The following is a 19,811-nucleotide window of genomic DNA, read 5'->3' as shown; positions in this document are numbered from 1 at the left end:
CTAGGGCACCTTTAGGCAATTTTTTTATTATTATTATTTTCATTATCTTGCATACTCTAATGTACTTAAGGTATCAAGAGTAAAAGTAAAGGAATTCTGCAGGAAAAAAAAACCTTGTCAGGATTTTTATGATGTTTTGCATCATGATGTTTTTCTATTACTGCATGTTGCATTTTACTTCTGAATATTTTCAAGGTTGATACATTTAAACTATATACTTTTGTGTAGTTTAATGTAAAACAATGCATCATATTGTAAAATAACAATTTTGTAGTGTGGCTGTCCCGTGTGGGAAAATTACTTTGAGTATTAATGAAGTATGTAGTTCCTTACATACCACCATTGGTTATTTTGAAAATTAAAGTAACAAAATGTAGGCTTATTGTCACAATATTAACAAATTGTTGATAACTACAGCTCCGTCCCATTTCAAAGGGCGCATCTGAAGCACTCGGACCGGTCTAGCCTACGGACGATTGTTCTTGTCGCCTAGCAACAGTGACTGACAGCTCCCGATGAAGAGCGGGAGTAACATTCGCACTGGACTTTTTATATTCAAATGGGGTTAAAAACCTGTGTAAATATATTTACCATGGTCCATTTATGTGCATAATAAAAAGAATACACTAGCCTACAAAATCGCATCAAGGTAAGATATAAATGAACATTTGAATCTTCAGCTAAGCCGAAAGTATGACCTGAAACATCCTTAATGCCATGTCCTTCAGTAAAATATAAAACATAAAAATGACAATAGCCAGTTCTGGCTCCATAGCATATCAAATGAATTGTCAGGATGGCAGCATTCTCTCGCACCGTTGCCAGGAGCGGTAATCGGGAACACCTGGCTGCGCAATTAGGAAATCCTATGGAGGCTACATGGTGCGTCCTTCGGAGGACGCATAGGCTGCATCCTTGAAGTCTTCAGTTCTTCGAAGGATGCAGCCTTCACATTGGGACACAGCTGTTTTCTCAGGTAGGCTACCGCGGCACCGCCGGCGCCTACCGATAGCTGGGCCGGCCCTACCGTAACGGTAGGCGTCAGGGAGGATGGATGGGAGGAAGAGGCCAGGAGGTATGGAAGCTCTGTTTCGGCCACAGAATAAAACATTTTAAAAGATAATTGCTTTTTATCTCACAATTGCGAGTTTACATCTCGCAATTCTGACTTTATTTCTCAGAATTGCAAGATATAAAGTCAGAATTGCGTGAAATAAAGTTGCAATTGCGATGTTGGATATGTAAAAGTTACCAGGAACAGGCCAACATCACTGGGACGCCAGGTATCACCGTTGAGCCCTCCTGTGATGTGGTGGGTTCATCAATGAAACATAAAAAGAGGGAGCCCACCGGATGACTCTGATGACGTGCCTACTCTCCCATATTTGATGACAAACTGCCTCCCATAATTCCTATTCTGCAACATCAAAATATCTGCAAATGTCAAGATCAAGGATTCAAAGATTTAATTGGAACGTGCTCTCACATAAAGGAGATTTACATCTTTTCCTGTGTTTAAAAACGTTCAGTCTCATGATGTCCGTGGGACAAAGTATAGTCATAATGAGAAATGTTCTAATAATAATGAGATACTTTCTTATAATTATAACACAGTATATCATAATGTAAAAAATGTAATAAGATAGCAAGCCACCACCAAGATGTCCTGTTGCTCATCATGGCTGTTAGGAAACTGACTTACACAGGAGAGACTTTAATGCTCAGCACATAAAGACGTGTACGGCTTCTCTCTGCTGTGGATCCTCTCATGTCTTTTCAAATCTGCTGATCGACTGAATCTCTTGTCACAGTGTGAACACTTATAAGGTTTCTCTCCAGTGTGGATCATCTCATGCGTTTTCAGATATGATGAGTTACTGAATCTCTTGTCACAGTGTGAACACTTGTAAGGTTTTTCTCCAGTGTGGATCCCCTGGTGCTGTTTTAAATGTTCAGCTGTAATAAAAGACTTCCCACACTCAAAGCACATGTACTCTCTCACACCAGTGTGAATTTTCTCATGTTTATGTAAATTTGACCGCACTGAAAAACTCTTTCCACACACAGAACATGAATGCGGCTTCTCCTTCGTATGAACTGTCAGGTGTGTCTTCAGGTGTGATGCATAGAGAAATGTTTTGCTGCATTGATCACATGTGAACAGCTTCTCTCCTGTATGAACTCTCGTGTGAATCTGAAGTTTTTGTTTGTCTGAGAATCTCTTTCCACACTGATCACATGAGAACGGCTTCTCTCCTGTATGAACTCTCGTGTGAATTTCAAGATGTTGTTTGTTTAAGAATCTCTTTCCACACTGATCACATGAGAACGGCTTCTCTCCAGTGTGGATCCTCATGTGGATCTTGAAGTTAGTTTTTTGTGTGAAACTCTTCCCGCACTGATCACACGTGATCAGTCTCTCTCCGGTGTGAACACTCATGTGAAGCTTAAGATATTGTTTGTTTGAGAATCTCTTTTCACACTGATCACACATGAATGGTTTCTCTCCAGTGTGAATTCTCATGTGAAAATTAAGAGTGTGTTTATCTGAGTAACTCTTTTTGCATTGATCACATGCGTACGGCTTTTCTCCAGTGTGGATCCTCATGTGACGCTCAAGATTTCCTTTGGTTGTAAAACTCTTTCCACACTGATTGCATGCATATGACTTCTCTCCAGTGTGGATCCTCATGTGAACATTGAGGGATGATGATTGTTTGAAACTCTTTCCACACTGATCACATGCGTGTGGCCTTTCGCCAGTGTGAACTCTCATGTGAATCTGAAGATTTTCTTTGAATCTGAATCTCTTTCCACACTGTTCACACTTAAACGGCTTCTCTCCAGTGTGGATCCTCATGTGTGTCTCAAGACTTTGTTTGGTTGATAAACTCTTTCCACACTGAGTGCAGGTGAAAGATTTATTGGCTCTTCTTTTCTTTAAAAGTGTCTTTCTAGTCCTTGAGCGACTCACATCTTCACTCTCCTCCACTTCACTCAGTTCTTCACTCTCCTCCTCCACTTCACTCAGTTCTTCACTCTCCTCCTCCACTTCACTCAGTTCTTCTCTCTCCTCCTTCACTTCACTCAGTTCTTCACTCTCCTCCTTCACTTCACTCAGTTCTTCTCTCTCCTCTTTCACTTCTCTCAGTTCTTCACTCTCCTCTTTCACTTCACTCAGTTCTTCACTCTCCTCTTTCACTTCTCTCAGTTCTTCTCTCTCCTCCATCACTTCACTCAGTTCTTCTCTCTCCTTCACTTCTCTCAGTTCTTCTCTCTCCTCCTTCACTTCACTCAGTTCTTCACTCTCCTCCTTCACTTCACTCAGTTCTTCACTCTCCTCTTTCACTTCACTCAGTTCTTCACTCTCCTCTTTCACTTCTCTCAGTTCTTCACTCTCCATCACTTCTCTCAGTTCTTCTCTCTCCTCCTTCACTTCACTCAGTTCTTCACTCTCCTCCATCACTTCACTCAGTTCTTCTCTCTCCTTCACTTCTCTCAGTTCTTCTCTCTCCTCCTTCACTTCACTCAGTTCTTCACTCTCCTCCATCACTTCACTCAGTTCTTCTCTCTCCTCCTTCACTTCACTCAGTTCTTCTCTCTCCTCCTTCACTTCACTCAGTTCTTCACTCTCCTCCATCACTTCACTCAGTTCTTCTCTCTCCTCCTTCACTTCACTCAGTTCTTCTCTCTCCTCCATCATTTCACTCAGTTCTTCACTCTCCTCCTTCACTTCACTCAGTTCTTCTCTCTCCTCCATCACTTCACTCAGTTCTTCACTCTCTTCCTTCACTTCACTCAGTTCTTCAGTCTCCTCCTTCACTTCACTCAGTTCTTCACTCTCCTCTTTCACTTCTCTCAGTTCTTCACTCTCCTCTTTCACTTCTCTCAGTTCTTCACTCTCCTCCTTCACTTCACTCAGTTCTTCACTCTCCTCTTTCACTTCTCTCAGTTCTTCACTCTCCTCTTTCACTTCTCTCAGTTCTTCACTCTCCTCCTTCACTTCACTCAGTTCTTCACTCTCCATCAGGTCTGAAATCAAAGAGAAAAGGTTATTTCATTTTGAGCACAACAAAAATAATGAATGTGAAGTGAAAGAACATAAAAGAGCTCTGATGTAATAACAAAAAGTACTTTCCATAAATTAGGTACATTGATGATAATTATTTTAAAACATTATAGACACAAATCCCTTGTTTCTGTAGAAATAACTATTAAATATATTTGATAATTGACACAATCATCTAATGTAAAATGTAATTTATTTTACTTAAAACTATTTAATTATTACAGTCCAGTCACACTAAACTTAATCCCAATAACTCCCATTCATTCGCATGTGAATGTGGGAAACCAGAAACACAAGTTTCGCTGCATTTCAGTTCAAATTGGAACGCCAAATAATTATTAGTCATTTATATCATAGTTTAAATAGACATTTGATTATTAAATTTAACTCTTTACATTTTATTTTACTGCTTCATTTGGATTGTCACTTAGAGTTTCACCCCGGCCAATAATGCGGATCTCACGGTCACAAACTCATAAGTCTGATTATTAGTTGGAGGTTATGACCAGGCCCGCACGGAATCCGCGCCCGCAGAAACTTCCGCAGATTTACGCAGTTTTCCCTGGATTGTAGTGTCCGTCATTGACAGGCTACAACCTGCGTGCGCACGCGATTGTGAGGGGGTAGTAGGCTGCGCTGATTGATGTTTACATTTTATGAGAGAGTGAAAGTTGAAAATATCTAAAATAAAACTGAACGCGGAGGAATTAAGGAAAAGAATTTGCAAACGATTTTTATGAATATGACGGAGTTATGTTTTGTAAAGCCTGTCAACACTCCGTTTATTACCTGAGACGACAGACGGCACTGGAACATCTCAAATCCGCTCGCCACACGAATAGAAAGAGGAGTGCTCTTGGCAAGTTTATTTAAAGTTTTATTTTCTTTGTGTTGAAAAATAATAAAAAGTAATCATGATGAGAACAGTGCTGGGTGGTGTTTATTTGTGTTTATTGCTACCACAATACCAGCGCAAAGCGGAAATAACTACTCTGCCTCACTGCCGATTATAATATCAAATCGCTAACGTTATATTGACTAGTGTCTGTGAATATTAAAGACTGCTATTAAAGTCTGATAGTTTTGCGAGTCTCTTTAAATGAGTGCCGCAGATTTGATTACACGACGTTCAGCATTTCATCATCAGATACACTCAAAAACCCGTCAAAATAAAAGTTTGGTTTAACTTGATGAATATTAATGATCACAGAAATAGTTTTACTATTGTACTTTTGTACAATCGAACGTACTTCTCAAAGTAATATTGATAGGCTAATAGTACTATATTTATTATAAACGTTTTAAAGGAGAACTCCGGTCAATTTTAACATTGAGCTCATTTTATTGTACATTTGGAGTGCTGTCAATACAGAGAACAACTACAAAAATCGGTGTTGCCTACACTGAGTTATTCTATTTTTAAAATTTGCACCCTGTTGACTTCAATGGGGCAAGTACTAAACCTGCTTTTAGGCTCTTAACATCCTTGATGTGTCATTACAAGTGCACAGAAAATGTGAGTGATTCCTTCTGAGTGAACACGAGTGAATCTGACTGCAGTAGATGTGAAAGAAATGTATAAAAATGATGTTATTTAAGCCAGCGCAAATACCTGTTTACATCCTGTTTTTCGGGTGAAGTCCAAAGTAGTCGATTGCAGAGTTCACACGCATAGGTTTAATACCTATGATCACGCGCGTGAACTCGGCAATCGACTACTTTGATTCAATGATTGATTCTTATGATTCAATCTAGATCATGAAATGCCAACTGACAAAGTGCTGTTTATATAGTCTCGAAAAAAAAAAGTTTGTTGATATTGCTGCGCACTCACTGGGTTGATGACAGGAATGCTCAAGCACGGCTACTGCATGAAACTTTTGACAAGATTATCTCGTTTAAACACCCTAAATTGTATTATCATTTAATACATAACCATTATTTCGCTAATACAAATCTAAATAAATACCGCTCTGTGGAAATTAATTATTTATTATCTCCACGCACGATCGCGTTGAGTAGCCTAAGTTATAGTTCTGTGTAAATGCATAGCACTTTTTTTAGAAAGGATTTCATTAATAACATACTAGTTGGAAAATGCAAATATGCTGTTTTGTTTGTTACTTTCCTGACAATGTTATATTCCAGCTAATATTATTCAGTGAATTAATATTACCCAGTGAATTATTCCTCACTCTTTAAACCTATTAAACGGCACATAAACCTTCTAAAACTGTTTAAAATAAATTACATTTCAATACAAAATACAATACAAAAAATACCTCCAACATGTGGAACCACTTAAAATACATCATTCAACTATCTTTGAATATATGTTAGAATAATTTTTGTGCTTTATTTTTTACCTCATCAAAGCTTTTATTTTTAAACAAAGACACTTAGTAACAGTGCACTTTATTTTTTGGACTCAGACCCCTCTATTTATTTGTGTATAAATATAAAGTTTTTTTTATGTATGCAAGGAGGGAGTGATTGTTATAAATAAAATTGTTTGTTCAGTTCATTTGTGTTGTAATAATTGTGTCAAAAACAGAAGTATAACAGTAAATAAATATCGGTTCAGCATATCGGTAATCGGCACATAAACATGCAAATAATCGGTATCGGTTCTAAAAAATCAATATCGGTCGATCACTAGTGTGAACATATCTGGAATACTATTCTCTTTAAAAAACAATCGGATCGCTTTGATATCACTACTTATATCCAACCTTCCAAACTTCCACAACTAGCCTTAGCCCGCTAGCATTGCACCCGTGGCCGCGCCTATCTACACCCGTATCACTGAAAGCTATAATTCGGCATTGTAGCACATCTGCTATAATGGCGAATATAACGGATGTGTGTCTAACGTTACCTTTGAGTGCAGGTGAGGACACCCTCGAGCTACATGCTGTGCAGTTAGAGCTTGAGTCGGTGGAGAGACAGATCCGCGACCTACAAGAGAGGCAGGCCGAGCTGCGAGATCGGCAATCCGCGCTTAAAACATCACGCACCGATGTTCACAAGTCAGTGGTTAGTAACCTTTTGACTCCGACCTCGTCTACTCCGTGTGTTTCTCTGCACAGGACCCAAGCAGCCAGGACGCGATCATCCCTGGTTTCGTTCACTCCGGCACCGACACAACACCATAGACCCTGGGTTATTCCACAGCGGAAGACGCGAGCCAGGACCAGAGCTAGGACCTCTCCGCCCCTCCCGGCCTTCGAGATCTCCCCCAGGAACCGCTTCTCCCCTCTACGCGAGACGGAACGCAACGCTGTGATCATCGGCAGTTCCATCATCCAGCATGTCCACGCTACCTCAGGTAGAGGTAAGGTGTGCACTCACTGCTTTCCTGGTGCTCGTGTTCTTGATGTCGCTGCGCAGGTCCCCAAGATCCTGAACAGTGACAAGCGTGTCGGAGCTGTCGTGCTGGACGCGGGAACGAACGACATCAGGTTGCGGCAGACGGAGGTTTTGAAGAAGGACTACAGGAGCCTGATCGAGACGGTACTCAACACATCCCCTGAAACAACGATCATTGTGTCTGGACCGATTCCCACGTACCGACTAGGACAAGAAAGGTTCAGTAGATTATTTGCTCTAAATGAATGGTTAATGTCATGGTGTAATGAACAGAAACTGCTCTTTGTAAATAATTGGAATCTGTTCTGGGAGCGACCTAGGCTCTTCCGTGCTGATGGCCTTCACCCCAGCAGAATCGGATCGGCTCTTCTGTCGGACAACCATCTCCAACGTCACACACCATATGACTAGTAAGTCAAAGTCCAAATCACACTCTTTGCTGTCCAAACTTAATTGATATAAGTACCAATGTAGAACATTATATTGAAACTGTGTCTATTCCTCGTTTAGTGAGGTCAAACTTTAAATCTACTGTAGGATCCAGGATAAATCTAATTGTGATTAAACCAGAAAATCTCAATATTAGTGAACAAAAACAATTTATAAAGCTAGGTCTTCTTAACATTAGATCGCTCACACCTAAGGCGGTTATTGTAAATGAAATGGTCACAGATAATAGCTTCAATGTACTTTGCCTTACTGAAACCTGGCTTAAACCTAATGATTATTTCGGTCTTAATGAGTCTACTCCTCCAGGATATTGTTATAAGCACGAGCCCCGTCTGATTGGTCGTGGCGGCGATGTTGCAACAATCTATAGAGATATTCTTAATGTTACTCAGAAAACAGGTCACAGGTTTAATTCGTTTGAAGTAATTGTGCTAAATGTTACTCTCTTAGATGTAAGAAAGAAATCCCTATTATCTCTAGCCTTGGCTACCGTATATAGACCGCCTGGGCCTTACGCTGATTTCCTAAAAGAGTTTGCAGACTTTCTGTCAGATCTATTGTCAATGTCGATAAAGCATTAATTGTTGGAGATTTTAACATACACGTCGATAACACAAATGATGCGTTAGGTGCTGCGTTTACAGTTTTATTAAACTCATTTGGGGTCAAACAAAACGTCACTGGTCCCACTCATCGGCTTAATCATATGCTGGATTTAATTATATCACATGGAACCAATCCAACCGATATAGATATTATACCACAAAGTGATGAAGTCACTGATCATTTCATGGTCACATGCATACTACGTACTGCTGAAATTTGTCACGTTGCACCGCGTTATCGACCAGGCAGAACAATCCTTCCAACCACTATAGATAGATTCTCAAATAGCTTACCTGGGGTGCGTTTCCCGAAAGCATCGTTGGCCAACTATGGTCGCAAGTTCATCGCAATGTCCATTGAACTCTATTGGTAACGACGGAACTTGCGACCATAGTTGGCCAACAATGCTTTCGGGAAATGCACCCCAGATCTAACTCAGCTGATTAGTGAACCCAAACAAACAGATGAACTAGAGAAAATGACTAGCACTATGAGCACCATTTTCTCTAGTACATTAAACATTGTTGCACCAATTAGATTAAGAAAGGTTAGAGAGAAAACTAAAGCACCATGGTATAACAATACTATGCATGTTATCAAGAGAGAAACTCGTAATTTAGAGCGTAAATGGAAACAAACTAATTTAGAGGTCTTTAGAATCGCGTGGAAAGACAGTATGTCACGTTATAAAAAGGCACTAAAAGCAGCCAGGGCTGAGCATCTCCGCAAACTAATAGAAAATAACCAAAATAATCCAAGGTTTTTATTTAACTAACAAGACTAACAAATAAACAGACGTCACCTGACCAAAATATTCCGTTACAGTTTAGTAGTAATGATTTCATGAATTTCTTCACTGAGAAAATAGAAAGCATCAGAAACACAATTGTAAATGTACAATCTTTAATGGTGTCTTATGATTCAGCCTCAATTATCGCTCCTCAAGAAAAACTACAGCGCTTTACAACTATAGGACAGGAAGAGCTAAATAAACTTATCATTGCATCTAAACCAACAACATGTTTATTAGATCCAATACCAACTAAACTACTGAAAGAAGTGTTACCTTTAGTGGAAGAACCTCTTCTAAATATTATTAACTCATCTTTATCTTTAGGTCATGTTCCAAGATCATTTAAACTGGCAGTTATAAAACCACTCATTAAGAAACCACAATTAGATCATAATAATCTAGCAAATTACAGACCCATTTCAAATATACCTTTTATGTCTAAAATACTAGAAAAAGTTGTGTCCGCTCAATTGTGCTCTTTCTTGCAAGAAAATGACATCTATGAAAAGTTTCAGTCTGGGTTCAGGCCGCATCATAGCACAGAAACTGTGCTCGTTAAAATTACAAATGATTTACTTCTAGCTTCTGACCAAGGCTGTATCTCAATATTAGTTTAACTCAATCTTAGTGCTGCGTTCGACACTATAGATCACACAATACTCTTAGATAGACTACAAAACTACACTGGTGTTCATGGACAGGCATTAAGCTGGTTTAGATCATACTTATATGACCGCTAACATTTTGTCTTTTTAAATGGAGAAAAATCTATCATAACTCCAGTAAACTATGGAGTGCCGCAGGGATCTGTGTTAGGCCCTCTGTTATTCTCAATATATATGCTGCCACTTGCTGGAAACATGTAGGGCTGGACCCGAATATTCGCATATTCGTTCGGTGGGTTGGTATTCGATTTGATAATTTGACATTCAAATATTCTTTTTTTTTTGCACACCTGGGATCCCCCGTGAAATGGTTCTCATTCGCGCTAGAATAAGGCCGGCGACACACTGGCTGCATGGTGTGAGCGTCTCAGCTGAGTGGCGTGTCCGTTTTTTGGCTCCCATGTTAACAGGTTGGAGTTTGCACACTGCCTGTGTGAGACACTCAGGTGCGGCGCGAGCCACGCGGAAAACGCGTGCATGCTAGAAATAGAACCGACGCCTGTTCCAGCAACAGGACTGTTCTCCAGCTAGAACGCAGAACAGCGGAGTTTGCATGGACCCAAGTGCATGCCTGAGCTTGTGTTTTTGGATAAGCTGCGTTGCTTTGACATTGTGGAAAATAATTTAACTTAATTTCGTTTTTCTTTATTTAAATTTCGTTTTTTCTTTATTTAAATTTCGTTTTTCTTTATTTAAATCTACCCTTTACTGTGTCAGTAATTTGTTAGTCAGAAAAATATTAGACCACCTTAAGTATTGCTTAAGTTAACAGACCTGTGTATATGCGTTTTATACCACTAGTGCAGTGTCCGTTCTCGGAGTATATAAGCCCAGAGTGTGTATATCTATATAATTGACAGAGTGTGTTAAAGATATAAAAGATTGGATTTTTTTAATAAAAATTTTCTTTTATTAAATCCAGACAAGACAGAGGTACTAATCATCAGTTTAAAAAACCACCCACAAAACCTCTCACACTACAACTTTAACATAGTAGGATGTCCTGTAACTTTATCCTCTACAGTAAAAGACCTGGGTGTTATACTAGACTGCAACCTGTCTTTTGAAAATCATATTTCGTATGTTACAGCCTTTTTCCACCTTAGAAACATTGCTAAGCTACGTAACATGCTATCAGTTTCTGATGCAGAAAAGTTAGTTCATGCATTCATGACCTCGAGACTAGATTACTGTAATGCTTTATTAGCCGGTTGTCCTGCATCCTCAATAAACAAGCTACAGTTAACCCTCTGAGGTCGACAAACGCGCCGGCGCGTTTTGCTGGATTTTCTCCACATTGTAGCACTTTAAACTTAAATTTCTCCGTCATTTATGGTCATACAGAAAAAATAAATATAAAAAAAGAATCTGTGGTATTTCTACTTTTGTATGTGTCCACTTCCAATCAAATCAAAACATTGTGCTTTTGTAAAATAAGGAAAAAAAACAGTGTGTGCGTTCTGCCTCTCCGTCGCGGTGAACTTTTTTTTCTTGAGCACGTCTATAAACTGAAACAAAACTCAGCGAATACTTGTTACACATTTATGAGCCATACACCTTTATAAACATTTAAGTGTGTACTTTTAAATGATCGGATTCAAAACGAAAACAAATATTCTCTGTTTAAGTAATTTGTATAAAACCAACAAGATTTCCAGCTTCTCAAACGCTTCCTAATTATTTTTAATTCGGCCACGCCCACTCGCGCAAAAGATATTCACATGCAAATCTCCACATGGAACGCGATCGCCCTCATTACCTCAACAACAAAACACTTCACTTCACTTTTCGTCGAGTTTGAAAGACGTGCCTGAGCTTACATTGGATTTACATCAGAAGAAGAAGAACGATATTTGAAGACAAGAAAGATAAGGTAAGAAATTCTTACATATTAGTTTGCTATTGTTGCATAAATTTCACATTGCAGTTGAACTGTTGCTAGATATATGGTGAATATTATAATATTTAGACCCGTGTTTACTGTTACTGTGTTTGTGGATATCTGCTCAAACGTAGATAGGCTATGTATATGGTAGGCCTAACCATAATGTTTTATATTTGATCGCAATCGCGTTTTAATGTATCATATTTTTGATCGCGATCGCGTTTTAATGTATCATATTTTTGATCGCGATCGCGTTTGAATGTATCATATTTTGGAAAAGCAAAACGCTCCAAACGGCTTCATGTTTTTACTATTATCTCATTTCATATTATCATAACGAATGGAAACATTTGAAGTAACATGATAATCAATATATTTTTCTCTAGCTTAGTTGTTACTGAAATCTTTTTGAAAATATATATAGGCTGCTATATTGTTATTATTTTATGCAGCACTGCGCATAGCCTATACCTACAAGGCACAACAAACCTGGTGTTCATTATATATTGTTGGAAACATTTGTGTGAGTGTGTGTATTCTGTGAATTTTAAAAAGCAACTTTAACAAGAAAAATCTAAAATGTATTCCCAAAATCGTGCAGGCCTTTCTCTTGATATCAGTATGTTCACTTTTTTTTTTTCAGGGCCCAGATGCCACTGAGTCCTGCTGACTTCAACATTCACAGTACATGTCTCTGTACATGAACATGGTAAAGTGAAAATCAAACACCTTAGAAAATGAAAGGTATGTACAATGTTTTTAGGAATGGCACAAAGGTCTCTTTCTTCAATAAGTGCTTTTTTGTTGTGTATCTTTAGATTATGTTGTGTTGTAAATAAATCCAAACAATTTTAAAAGCCATTCTTTTTTAAATCTCCTCATTCTTTGTGCAAGGTTGGTCAGAATGATGGGCCCTGATAAGCTCCTAATAGGGCCATTAGGGAGGTTCTTTGTCTTTCTCAGGTGTGGAAAGCTTTCATATTAATGAGGTGATCCGCCCCTTCGCATATTGCTTTCTAACACAAAACACGTCGTAAAATTTTTAAATCAATATATTGTCTTCTCTGAATGAGCAGTCAGGGTGATTCTCACATCGTTTTGGAGCAAATATTCTAGGCTACGTGATACAATTTTCAAAAGTCTTGTGAAGAAATAATCAGTATGGGTTTCATGACCTTATTTCAGTGAGAATTTATTTTTGTATTTTCACAAACCACGCATAAATGTCATTATCTCAAAACTACAAACTTTTACATACATGCTGCTGATATATTATTGTAGCAGAGTTTGTGCTGAATACAGTGTAATTAGACTTTAGCCATGAAAATGTCACAAGTAACAGAAATAACCACAAATGTCAGAGCATGTCAGAACACCTCCAGGGCCCAGAAAACAGCTCAGACCTCAGAGGGTTAATCCAAAATGCCGCCGCTAGAGTTCTTACTAGATCAAGAAAATATGATCATATAACACCAATTTTATCATCACTACATTGGTTACCTATAAAGTTCAGTATTAATTACAAGGTATTGCTACTGACTTATAAAGCCCTAAACGGCTTAGCTCCAGTCTATTTAACGGATCTTCTATCGCCCTATAATCCATCGCGCTCTTTAAGATCACTAAATTCAAGGCTTTTGGTTATACCTAGGATATCCAGATCCACCAAAGGAGGGAGAGCATTTTCACATTTAGCTCCAAAACTCTGGAATAGTCTTCCTGATACTGTTTGTTGCTCAGACTCGCTCTCCCAGTTTAAAACTAGATTAAAGACGCATCTCTTCAGCCAGGCATATAATAATCATATAATACTTTTAATCTTACAGTTAAATCCGACCTCTAGTTCATAAACGCCAGAGGAGAACTGGCCCCCGACTGAGCCTGGGTTCTCCCAAGGTTTTTTTTTTCTCCATTAAGTCACCTGATGGAGTTTTTCGGTTCCTTGCCACTGTTGCCTTTGGCTTGCTCAGTTGGGGATATTTGGGGATATTTAATTTAATTAATCAATCAACAATACTATTGATCAGATATTGCTTAAATCAGATATTGCTTAAAGGGGGGTACAATGGTGTTTCATGTATTCAGAGTTGTTTACACTGTTAAAGAGATGGATTCTCATGCTAAACATGGGCAAAGTTAAAAAAAAATATTTTGGCTGAATAACGGAGAATTTCTGTGCTGAAAATCTTACTTCCGGGTTGGTAGAAGTTTCGGCTGTTTTTTTTCCGACCGTGGATCTAATGACGTAGATCAGAGTGGAACTCCTTATATGAGCATTTCTCTCGGAAAAGCGCGGCCGCGCACACGTCGACCAAAGGAGATCGAGACCGCGCGCATCAACAGGAAATCATCGGCAGCCAGCGCTGCATAGGATTTGTTCAAGAATGTCTCTTCAAAGTGTCTATTTGGATGTGAGGGAAAGCTTACCGTGTTCAGCTTTCCAAAGAACCCAGTGTTACAGGAACAGTGGATGCAGTTTGTTTTTCCGGGGCAGCAACGGAGTGTAGGAAGTGCGGTTATGTGTTCTGGTCATTTCAGTGACGAATGTTTATTAACAAGGCCCAGGTCGACGCTGGATTTGCAAATCGTTTGCTATTAGGCTAAAACGTGGAGCGGTCCCAGTGATAAAAGACCCCGTTCATGTAAGTACAACTGGATTGGATTTCTGTCTTTTGCTGGAAAGCTACCGCTTGACTCTATAGCTCCGCCTCCAGGAGCTCGGCTTTTTCCGGAGAGAATCGGAAAGCTGTATTTTTCTTTTATAAATATAATAAAACTAAACACTTTTTGGAGATATTAAGGATGCACTACTACTCTATAGGTACTCAAGATTAACATGAGATTAGGTGAAACTGTGCATGTTATGTACCCTTTAAGTTACGCTTACAACCCTGTCAGCCATTCTGGAAATTTTACTGTTTATTGCTTAAAAAAATAATAATAATAAAGTGTAAACTATATTAAAGGTCCCATGACATGAAATTTTCACTTTCTGAGGTTTTTTAACATTAATATGAGTTCCCCTAGCCTGTATATGGTCCCCAAGTTTCTAGAAATTTCAATCGGTTTATTTCCGCCCATGAGAAAATGAGCTAGGAAGGAAGTAGGAACGCGCACGCGCTATTTTAGTTTGTCCACGAGAGATATCATGGCTTTTGAGCGAGCGAAGCATAACAATTGCTCAATAATTGGATGTACAAATGAACACCGAAGGGTTAATACAGAGATGGGCTTGCTGAACGTCTGAAACTAAAGTCTAGATCACTCTCTTTGGCTCAGCTACACACCTCGGAACAGTAAGTCAACTAATGATATAAGTGTGTTGCTTTACTGTTTATGTTTGCCTAGACTGTTACACGTAGAATGTGGCTGTCACATTAGCTATGCAGCCATGCAGTTTATGTGTGTGAATACACACACTGTAACGCGAGTGTTGTACACTTCTTTGTTATTTGGATAACCGTTTTCCTGTTGGTTATACGGCGCGCGCGATATCCGCATTTCAAGATCGCAGAGCTTGATGTAATTGTAATAAGATAAATTACAGATGTTACAGATCTCTCATGAAAAGGCAACAGTAGGTTAGCGTTAGCTACATGATAATAACTGTAAACCATCCGAATAAAGTACCGTATCCAGACATAATATTTTAAACTAACCATTCGGAAATGTCCTGCTGGAACCGCTGAGTTGTTGCTTCTCCATCCGGATCAGATTCTGGGTCAAACTGAAATGCTTGAACGACTGCGTGTCTTCGTGCCATTGCTATATCCAACGTTAACATGCATGCCACGGTACCGTTGCGCAAGATGGTCAAGGCCACACCCACCCTCCACCTTGCGATGCCTTTCTCCTCCTCATTAACATTTAAAGCTACAGACACCGAAACGGCCTGTCTGAAGGAAGCTCATTCTGGGACTGGCTTGTAGTGGCTATAATTCTGCACCGAGGCTGAATTTTTGAAAAGAGATTTCAAAAACAGTACTAGGGACCACTAAGGCCTATATTAAAGCCTACAAAAAATAGCATGTCATGGGACCTTTAAGAAATATCCAACATTTCTGTAACATGGCTGCAAAAACTTGCAAACCAGATATAAAACAGCTAAAATTATATTTGGTTTGATGTTGGCAATTAATACGGCAGGTGAAGCTGGTTTCAATGAATGAAGAATAAAGACCAACCTCAGCATTTATTGGAGAATTACTGTTGGAGGAGCTTCACTGGTCAAGGGACTGATGTAGGAGGGGCTTCACTGATGATGTAATTGCTGTGGGAGGAGCTGAAATGCCAAAATCAAAAAAATATCAGTTACTGAGTTTGTTTTAATAGGGTCAAAGACCAGATATTTAATTTTAGTGTCTGATTGATATTAAAAATGAGCTTTAAGTGTCAATTTACAGGAGATCTGAAGACATCAGCATAATAAATGAGGTGAAAACAGTAACTATTGTCATGAAATAAAGAGTGTTTTCAGCAGATCTGTTCATATTGATGAGCCTCAGACTATCAACACTCATTCAACAAGCCATTCAGGATCATCAGCAGATCATCTCACTTTATTCTGAGTGTTTGCTGTTAGAAACACATTATTTGAGTCAGGATACAGGGGACATTCTACCAGAAACGTACATTTGCTGTCCTGGCACTACTATTGTTTTATAAAACTGGTGTAATCCACATATTTCCCAAAACTGTCATACAGTGAATTAATTTAGAGGGTTTTACAACAGAATATGTTATGTATTTGATTAAATTGTTTTTTATTTTTGTTTAAAAAACAGTTTTTAAAATTAAGAACCCCTAAAATGTACTGTCCCAGGTCAAATCTCAATTCTATACATCATATAAATAATAATTATACATTTGAAATTCATAGAAAAAACAATACCATAGCACATTTAAGATGTTATAATTTGTATTATTCGATTAAAATCTTCAGTAAAATGAATTATTAATAAATAAATAGATTTTTTAGAAGTGTCCCCGGGTTTCTGTCATGCCCTGTCACACTTGCATAAAAGATTCCAAGAAAAGGGTGTGATATGTCTTTAAGGTCCCAAATCACAGGAAGTGACCTCATTTGCCTCTCATCACACACTGACACCAACCAGAGGTAATTTCTGTCCTTGAATTTTGTAATTTTAAGCCTTTCTGCATGTTTTTACCTGAGGTCGAGCTACTACGTCAGTTCCTGTCACGCAATAATGTCCCAGAAAATGTATGTCAATAGGTTTAGATTTGGAACAAATTAAATCTTTTGTGTAAATACTCTCTGAAATGTTGTCAGTTTTTATGCTAGCATGCTAAATAGCTGAGTTATAGCTGTTAAAATGTCTGACTGTCAGGCCCTGTCACGTCAGGCTCTGTCACATTTCACTGTGACAGGGCCTGACATTCTGTGACGGGGCCTGATACATTGCTTGTTTGTAGTGAATACCACAGGTAATCTTCTTGTTTCATTGCAGATGAATATGTTGACTACTGCTAACATTTGTTTATTTATTTATTTTTAATAAACGCCTAATTTCAATTCAGATTCAATTTCAGAGCAAAATTAGTTTGATTGCAAAATTCACAAAATACAAATTCACCACTAGATACTTACTGTCCCTTTAATAGTTAATGATTTAAAGAATATATCTTGAACTCATTTAAAAATGTGCTTTATGTGTTGCTACTTGCTCATCATTATTCCATTTTTAAATAAAAAAGATTCAACTGTTAAAAAATGGTTTTGTACAACAATATTAATTAATACAATAATACCAAAGACAAGTGTGCTGTGTGTATTGTTTCTTCTATTATACAGCTCTTAAGTTACTGATTCAATAAGGAATCTGGGTAAAGATATATGACAACATATATAGGATATACTAATGAATTTTACTTGTAGCCTACACAGGTTTAAAGTGGCTCATAATAGGCCTATTAGAGAATTAAAATACTGTTTACTCTTTAAAATCGAGACTATCTTTTCCCATTGTTAATTGTGTTTGATTAATTTTATTAATAAAGACTTATCCACTATTTAAATACAGATTTTTAGTATATTACTACAAATTATAAACATTTTGTTTTTTTTAGTTTTTCAGAGAAAATCTGGTCATTTTAATGTAATTCGTAATGCTTGATGGAAAAAATGTCAGTCCTGTCACAACATTGTCAACCCTGTCACACCACGGTCAGTCCTGTCACAAAGTATATTTTAGTCCAAAAATGGCTATTTTGATTATAACAATTATTGAAATGGGTATATAGTGATAGTAAAGACTGGATTATATATTTACAATAATGCGTTGGTAACAAACTTTACCCCAAAAGCCCCTTATTCAACAACATTATGTGAACCTGATGGTCATTCTTTATCTAAGAGCCCACAAAACAAGCAAAATCAGCCTGATAGCTGTGTTTTTTTTAATGAATTATATGTTTCCTTCAATAAGGGACAGATCCTCATTAAAATGATGATATTTGTGCAGAAGAGAGCATATTCTTTAACACACTTACATTATCAGCCATGTCTGTGACGGAGCCTGACATTTTAAAGAGTAACTGCATATTAAAATGCTTATTATTCAAAAATTATTATGTGCCGAGGTGGGATTTCAATAATTTACAATTATTCACTATCTCCTTTGTTAAAGTCAGGGTTAAAGTTGAAGGTTAATAATACTTTTTTTTTTTTTTTGGGGGATAGAAAATGTACGTTTCTGGTAGAATGTCCCACATGATAAAAGACTGTTAAACTGCTATATTTAAGGGTTTTATGATAAATAAAGTAATTATATCATTAGAATCTGCAGAAACTGAAAACGACCATTCAACTTATGTACATTTATGAACTTATACAATATTTTTTATGTATTCAACTGTAAAAAATTTACAATCACTAAATATGAAATTGGAAAATTACAGATTGACAATAACGCAAGGATAATTAAACTAAGAAAATATACATCTTAATATCAAATAACCTTCTCAAATGTATCACACAATAAATTTAACACTGTGTACTTACAGACATTGCGTCTAACAGATGAAAAGAAAGGCAATGCATACAGCTACCACATTTAGCTGAACTATTGCAGTACTACTAGTACTTCCTGCTTCCTGAGCTAAGAGGTCGTCAGTGACTGCTTTTCAAAATTAAAGTCCTCACTAGAATACACATTTACACAATGATATATCCACTGAAAAATCTAAATAAATTCAGTCCTGCACATGGTATTTTATTTAAAGTTTATTTTCACATTCTGCTGCACTTTCCTTCACTGTGTATATTGCAAAATATGACTTATTTTAATAATTCCTCTGTGATAGTTATTTTTGTGTATTACATATTATGAAACATTAATGCCAATAAAGTAGTTTGAAGTTTAACTGACAGTACATTGCTACAACTTTTCTTTCAAAACAAAGTAATTGTGTAATTATAATTATAAAAGAGATATATACACATACAGATTATCACATTATATATACACAGTGCTGGTCAGAATTATTTGCCCCCTTGGTAAATTAATTTGTCAAATAGATGGGTAGTTGTGCACACATTAATAATTAGCACCATGCCTATTCATTTGTAGTTGTTTGTGTGTGGGTTGTGAAATGCTTAAAAACCGCGAAAAGAAAGTCTCAAAATCCAAATGAATCAAATGAGATCGACTCAGAAAAGACGTCAATGAATGCACGCGTGTCACCTGATCCACACATGCACATCTTCTTTGTTAAACGCGCAAATTATGATACACTAATACAAAGGAAAACATTTGTATTCACAAAAATGTCTCTATTTGTACAAATTGCTACACATTCATTCAATTTTGCACACGCAAGTTGAAAGGCATGGATAAAACATTTCTGCAACATGTACCAAGTTCATTGATAAGTGTGCTTGCACGTGTTAATCGTTTAGATACTATTTTCATCCCATATTAGAGAAGTACATTTTGCTAAATACACGCACTGTAT

At 37.6% G+C, this 19,811-nt stretch overlaps 1 protein-coding gene across 1 annotated transcript; it reads right to left on the bottom strand.

The window, feature by feature from the left end:
• On the bottom strand, nucleotides 1-18,957 carry LOC308693313 (uncharacterized protein). Its single transcript, XM_081370138.1, has 3 exons — nucleotides 18,859-18,957; nucleotides 16,022-16,119; nucleotides 1-4,032 (listed from the first exon to the last, which is right to left on the bottom strand). The coding sequence occupies exon 3, from the start codon at nucleotides 4,025-4,027 to the stop codon at nucleotides 1,715-1,717; it is 2,313 nt and encodes a 770-aa protein (XP_081226264.1). The 5' UTR covers nucleotides 4,028-4,032; nucleotides 16,022-16,119; nucleotides 18,859-18,957; the 3' UTR covers nucleotides 1-1,714.
• Nucleotides 18,958-19,811: the final 854 nt, after the last annotated feature.

The sequence above is a fragment of the Scardinius erythrophthalmus genome (genome assembly GCF_964197995.2).
Source record: "Scardinius erythrophthalmus genome assembly, chromosome: 1".
NCBI lineage: Eukaryota > Metazoa > Chordata > Actinopteri > Cypriniformes > Leuciscidae > Scardinius > Scardinius erythrophthalmus.
This window is presented reverse-complemented; position numbering and strand designations above follow the sequence as displayed.

Coding starts and splice junctions, on each gene's coding strand:
- LOC308693313 (XM_081370138.1), bottom strand. CDS start 4,027: ATGGAGAGTGAAGAACTGAGTGAAGTGAAGGAGGAGAGTGAAGAACTG.